The following is a 7,509-nucleotide window of genomic DNA, read 5'->3' as shown; positions in this document are numbered from 1 at the left end:
TTGCACCTGGTTTTGTTGGGAAAAATCACAATGAATAGGAAATATGTTGAGAGTAAAGAAGCTTCCAAAGGTTCAAATATTCTTGTCAGTACGACTGGTTTTACAATTGAAAGTTAATAGTTTGAGTAATAAGTTCACAACCTTAACAGAAGCATCACAAGATTTCACAACCTGGAAGCAGCAAGAACAACAGTTCCACAGAGAATAATGAGCAGTGGCCCACACCACAGCAATATACTCAATTTTAAATGCCAAAAAAAACTAAATTTAATAGGAGGGTGAAGGTGCTTTTATAGCCAAGCAAAATCCCTGACATTAATTCTATTAAAATGTATGAAAGGTTTTAGGGGATGAGGGAGCCTCATCATTTTGTGAAACTGAAGATAATTTGTCAAGAAAAATTTAATCAAAATTAAACCACAATTTTACTGTAGGTGTTTCAAAGCTCTAACTTTTAACCACTTTGTACATATAAATATACAAAAAATTTACAAAGTCAAAGGACCTAGTGTCTAAATGTAAGTTAACATATTGACTGGAAGTATATTAAACAACAGAAAGGGTGGAATACTTGTTTTCTCTCACAGTAAAACTAAACCACAATCATTTCTGGTGATATTAGCTAGGAGAAATACTTCCAAATCACTATACTTTCGGATGAATTTCTTATGAATGCAGGCTGAGAACTTTCCAGAAGGTCTTTTAGCATAAAAATGGTCCTTACTAATAGGCTGCATTGTTACATCTCCCAGGTTAGAAAAAAAGATTTGTTTGCTGCTTCAGAACTGAGACGAATGACGATGAGACTGAAAGAATCTGCTCTCCCCCTAACGTGCCTCAAGAAACCGAGGTCACCTTCCCACAATCCCTTTAGTCAGCTGGGAAGCGTCTTCTTACAAACAAAGACTAGTTATAGCAAGGAACTGCAAATATAAAACTATCTGTAAAACATAGGGTAAGGAACGTGAAAGGTACGAGGAATAATAAATACCCAACCTTGCAGTTTCTCTGGAACAGGCTCCAGACCCAGTGCAACCTTGACCAGATAAATGACTAAGATAAATGAATTGTATACCACAAATATTGAAGCAGAACTCTAAATATGACAAAATCCGTTAGAATAACACATTTGAAATCATTCTTAGGTCAATTTGATTCACATTTTAACGCTGGAACAGTGTAGTAAAGTTAATTCAGTACTAATACATGATTTCGGGTTATGTGATCAAACATAACCATGAAAATTTTTTACATCACTTGAAGGACACCTCGCAGTCTTATTCAAAGGTTTGGACTCCACTGATGAAATATCATGTTTTGCTGATTTTTAAGTAAATGCATCCTCTACATGTTACTAAAATGTGAAATTCTCAACATATTTTAGTGAAATTTTGGAACATTACATCCCTCCTTCCTCAAATTCCACTTTGATAATCAGCGAAACATGGAATTTAACCAGAATTGTCCAAACCTTCGCATGGGTAGAGATAAAATTAAAACCCCTTAAAGTAATTCCTTAATGCAGCTTAAATAGTCTGATGTTGGCATGATGGCATAGTAGGTGTGAGTGGGACACAGGATCCTAGAGATCTGGATTCAAACCCTACCTCCAAACTAAACCTAGCCATAATGATAGCAACTATGGCATTGATTTATGGATCAAATCCAAAAGTCTTTACAGTAGTTGGAAGGTTCAGTTAATACCAGCAGTGATTACATTCTAGACTCGTAATACCAATCAATCTACAGTCTCAAGCCAATGGGTCCCAGTACTGAAAGCCAGTATCAGATCTGTACATTCACAAAATCCCAGATTTTCAACACCTGAACAACGTTTAAGAAAGCCAGTGATGGAAATTGGGTGAATTATTTAAAAATGCTCTTCTAATGTTGTGTTCAAATCTATAATTACAATAAGGTACAAATGTATATTATTTAAATATGTTTTTGTTGATAAATAATGATTATTGTATTGTAGGCATGTCTTCACTTTCCTTTTGTAATTGTGATGAAAATGATGGACTTTTAATAAATTGTTGGAGTTTAGTAATCTTTACTAATTACAATCAAGCCAGCTGTAGTTGTCAGATCTACAAGGGATAGTACAGAGCAGTTGTGAGGAAACAGCAGTACTGCTGGTTGTGCCACTGTGTTATTCATCCTACAGCAATACTCAGTATACAACACTGTGAAACTACAGAAGCAAACATGTAGTAAGGAACTTTATTCTTTTACAAAATAGTACAAATATCATAGAGATGAACACTTTTTTCAAACCAGCCAAACATTTAAAAATTGCTCAATTTTGCAAAAAAATATAGCGTTTATAATAGATATATGGTCTTTGTAGACAATACAACATATAAAATAATCAAACCCTGACCCTCTAATCAGCAACACTTGATTGTGTGCTGGTCTGTCATTCAACAAAACCAGCCTCACTTCAGAGAAAAACAGGGAATTTCAGGTTGGGATCAGATAGAATAATGAACAGATTAAAAAAAGTTCACAAAACAGTCAATTCATGTCCTTAAAAATCATAAATGTTCTCAAATTTATTCATTTTAAAATTCATTTATTTATACTGATGTATTACTGAGATCAAGGCCTGTCACAATTGGTATCATTATTTGAGCAACAGATTTTATTTAATAATGAAAAAATTTATAGAAATGATTTTGCTGTCTGTAGTTTTGATCTATTAATAATGTGCAAGCGGCTCAAGTATTATTTAGTACTGACGTCCTTCTTTTGATTTCCTATTTATTCATTGTGTTCCAATTCTCCCAGAGCTCTGATCAGACACTAAAGCCTCACAGTAATCCTCAGCAGGGAAGTTGGTTATACAAACAACGTTTTGTTGGGATAGTTTGGGATGATCTGTGTTGTATCAGTCGGAATCCAACCTACCAAGGCAGTGGCAGCTTTGTGGTTAAGGTACTAGATCAGTGATTAGGGAAGGTCACTGGTACAAGCACCACCTAACGCCAAGCTGCCAATGTTGGGCCACTAAGCAAGGCCCTTATTAAATTAAAAACTGCTTGCATTGTTTCGGTGACATTTGTAAGTCACTTTGGATAAAAGTGCGTAAATGCTGTAAATGTAAACGCGCCTGTGTTTTTCCACCTGTACATCAACAAATTAAGCTAACTGTGCACAACCACAAGCTGACCGGACCTTTCCTACTGGAAATGAGAACAAGAATCATTTTTATGACTTTCTTAAATTCTTGGTTGCACATTTTATCCTTGTTAAGATCATGATCCACATCTATTAACTGCATATTTTTGGGAGGTTGAAATGGGCAAAACAGTCAGTGACGAGAATTACATTCACGTGTGTGCAGGCACTGAGCACTGCAGCATGAAAAATAATACAAGTTAATCACAGTACTTTAAATTATTATTTTTTATTTTATTGAGCTAGTCCTAGTTCCTTATTGGAGCTGAACTAGTTCCCTACATTTTAGTTTAATGGGTTAATAACGTAACAACAGAAACCATAAATAACATCTTTAAAACTACACTAACAGTAATTAGTGGTGGTAATTAACCGTTGGTTTTTAAGCATTACAGCATCTCTGCTATCGGATCAGGACGTCTCTAATATTAGGTAGCATTAATAATTTATATTACCCTGTTCAGTAAATGTGCTTTATGACATCACAGTTATGCTTTTATTATAAAACAATATACAGTAAAAAAAGCCAATTTAATGATTAATCTAAATTATAAGTATGATAATATTCAGCTGAAATGTTATTGTGACAGGCCTACAGATCTAGTCAATCACTCTACCACTTTAGTACAACGCTGAAGACAGAAATGTTTGATCTTATTTATCGGCTTTGATCTGCTGTGAACTTTAAATACAGTTTATTGATGAGTAAAAACTGATGAGCTTTTTTTTTTTTTTTTTTTTTTTTTTTACCTCAAACCTCGTTTGAATTTCATTTGAATGAAATTCTGGCTGCCCTCTCATTACAGATGGCACCGTGCCACTTTTCTGCATCCTGACTCTTCACAGCATGTTTATCCAACACCCCACACACACACACTCATACACTCACTCTCTCACACACATACATACACACTCTCACACTTACTGTCTCAATTACTCACACACACACACTTAACTTCTCTTGCATACACACACACACACTTAACTTCTCTTGCATACACACACACACACTTAACTTCTCTTGCATACACACACACACTCTTAACTTCTCTTGCATACACACACACACAATATCTCTCACACACACACTTGCTCAATTTCTCTCACATACACACACTTACTAGTGCACATACACACTATATTTCTCTCATATACACACACTCACATGTGCACGTACACACACATACACACAATATATTTATATCTCTCTCTCACACTTTCTCAATTTCTCTCACACACACACATGTTCTCTCACACACACACTATATCTCTCTCACACACTTTAAATTTCTCTCTCACACACACTCACAATCTCTCTCCCTCTCACACACACACACACACACACTTCTCTCTCTCACACACACATACTTACAATTTCTCTAACACAGACAGACTTTTTCTCTTAATTTCTCTCTCAAACTCACTCACAATTTCTCTCTCCTACACACACACTATTTCTCTCACACACATACACACGCTCACATTTATTCTTTTAATTTCTCTTTCACACACACTTGCTCTCTCAAACACACTTTCACACACTCGCGCTGTCCATCTCTCTCTCTCTCTTACACACACACTTGCTCTCTCAATCTCTCTCTCAAACACACTCTTTTACGCACTCGCACTGTCCATCTCTCTCGCTCTCCCTCTCATACACACACACACACACAGGAGCGTGACAAAATACTGTCTCTGAATTACAAAAACGGCATCTGATATGAACAAAGGACAGCAGAGATCCTTCATTTTGCATAATCATAAAGTAAGATCAGTTTAGATCTAAACAAATCATGTCTGTATGTGTTGGAGGTAAAAAAGGTCATAAGTTATTAAAATATTTAAGAATTTGTTAGACTGCTAAAAAAAAAAAAAAACTATACATTCACACTTCCAGTGTCCATATTGCAAAGGAGGCATTTAAGTTAAAAACTGATAAACCAAGCAGAGATTTAAACTTGAATGTAAAATCATAATAGATACAAATATCACATAAAAAAATCTAATTCTCCTATACGCAGACTCCTGTACCAAAGGCCAACTGCAATAAAAGGTAAGAGGGAACAGAAAAGCTGCTATCATCCCCACATGACTCTTTCTTCATGGCTTTCATTCACTTCCTGAATATAGCGGTGTGTTAGGAGCATGAACCTCACACATTCGTCTTAAAGCAAAGACAGGATCAGTGATTACGTCCCAGCTTCGCCTGAAGGCACACAGAAAGATGCATGAGGCATGTGGGAAGTGGTTCAGAAGTGAAGGACCTCGCGGATCAAACGATAAGGGGGGAGTTGGGGTCGAGGCCAGAGACAGAAGCATGGAGAGAGGAAGAGAAGAGATGGAGGTGCAGTTCCAGCCTGGCAGAGGTTTTATTTGAGCAGAGCCTTGTAGAGAAGCAGTGAGCGGGATGTGGATCGTTCCTGCTCCAGGCAGAAAATCAAGTCCCTGAGGTTCACCCGCGTGATCCGCTGCCTCACCTGCCGAGACGAGGAGGACGATGAGGCACCCGCCGTGCCCGAAGAGCTTCCAGATGCCTGTAGGATGATAAAGATGGTGCATGTTAATTTATCACACATGTAAACTCAACACTCTCAAAGCTCGTGAGTTGATTGAGTGTTCATTTCTTATATTAGAATTACTGAAACTATGCAAATCTTTTTTACTTTCATCTGTGCTGAAAATCATCTAGGAGCAAGAACAGCTCAGCAATGATGTGATAAGCCACAAAATAGAACTGAAGCAAGTACTAGAGATGCAAATTTTACCAGTACCAATGTGGATTGGTATTGAACTGATAACTGGCCATCGTAAGTCGACGATTTACTGAGAACCGACAAGCTTGAGATGATTTGTGCTTTGGGACAAGGTGCATCATCATACTGGAAATGTATTTATTTAAATATGATTTTAACGTCATGTTTTACACTTTGGTTACATTCATGACAGAAACGGTAGTTAGACGTTACACAAGATTCATCAGTTCACAAGTTTAATGTCAAACACAGTCATGGACAATTTAGCATCTCCAATTCACCTATCTTACATGTCTTTGGACTGTGGGAGGAAACCGGAGCTCCCGGAGGAAACCCACACAGACACAGGGAGAACATGCAAACTTCACCTGGGGATCGAACCCAGGACCTTCTTGATGTGAAGCGACAGTGATAGCCACTGAGCCACCGTGCCGCCCCCATTATGCTAGAAATGGTCAGCAACAATACTCTTGCTCAACTGATATGAGGAGGCTAAAATTATGGCCAAAACAAAATACATAAATAAATTCTTCAAAATGTTGCCAATGATTGTAAAGTTGTCAAATTTTACACAAGTAAAGGCATTTATGATCTTGCCACAACACTATTAAATAGCACAAACGTACAATAATTAGTAAGTGGAAAGATTATAAAGCCAGAAGAAATTGCCCATGGATAAGCTTCTACAACATGCTGCTAGACTCCTTCAAAAAAGGTTGCAGGACAACCTGAAATCAGCAGAAACAGCAGTTAAAAAGAAAACAATAAGCAATGAACTGCACCACAGCATCCCCGTTGTTCCAACCAACACAAAACATTCACTATAAACACAAAGATTTCTGTGCTTTATACTAGTCTGGGTCACAGTGGGTCTGTTTTCATAAGGAAACACTGAATACTCTGGACAGGGTGCCAATCAATTGTCTGAATAAATATCCAAAAAAAAAATCTTTGTAAGTAGATTTGGACAGTGTTTGGTCTGAGAGTGGCAGAAAGGAAGATTGTGCATGTAGTGTGTGTTTCAGGGATCTGTGGCATGACATCAGACAGTAGCTATAATGCTTGGGGATACAGGAGCACCTCGGTAATGAAATAGAGCAAGAAATAAATAAAAAAAAAGAAAAGAAAGAAGGTGTGTGAGAGAAGTGCCAGACGGCCTCCGGGCACACAACACTCACCACACCCTACAGGAACACCCTACAGCCAAGCTAAGCTTCTACAACACACCTCTACACTCCCAGATTCTCATCAACCCTCTCCTGACACCATTCATATTCTCTCCTGCGTTTATCTAGACAAGTTAGTACGTGGTCTCACAGGGGAATCAGGGCTGGGAAAATTATGTGATTATCAGAGGAAAGGTGGCTCTTACTTACATGAAAAGATTTCTGTACGATGGGTGGGAATCACTTGTTTGCTTGTTGTTGTGTTTTGCACAACTGTTGTCTGGTTTCTGCTGGCACACACAGGCTTGCAGAGGGATACCAGACGCTTTGATAAATGTTTCAACTTGAGGACACTTCACAAGTCTCACCACATCAAGTTGGTTTTTTTTGGGCCCCTGAGCAAAGCCTTC

General features: G+C 37.7%; 1 protein-coding gene across 1 annotated transcript in view; it reads right to left on the bottom strand.

Moving 5' to 3' along the window:
- Positions 1-2,219: 2,219 nt before the first annotated feature.
- si:dkey-219c3.2 (transcription initiation factor TFIID subunit 4) overlaps positions 2,220-7,509 on the bottom strand; it is a 56,405-nt gene continuing 51,115 nt past the window's right edge. Inside the window, exon 15 of the mRNA XM_063000723.1 lies at positions 2,220-5,714. Coding sequence (XP_062856793.1) covers positions 5,550-5,714 — 165 coding nt within the window. The 3' untranslated portion in view covers positions 2,220-5,549. The remainder of the gene's footprint in view (positions 5,715-7,509) is intronic.

Source organism: Trichomycterus rosablanca, chromosome 8, assembly GCF_030014385.1.
Source record: "Trichomycterus rosablanca isolate fTriRos1 chromosome 8, fTriRos1.hap1, whole genome shotgun sequence".
NCBI classification, from domain to species: Eukaryota; Metazoa; Chordata; class Actinopteri; order Siluriformes; family Trichomycteridae; genus Trichomycterus; species Trichomycterus rosablanca.
The sequence above is the reverse complement of the archived record's forward strand: the minus strand, read 5'-3'. Positions and strand labels throughout refer to the sequence as shown.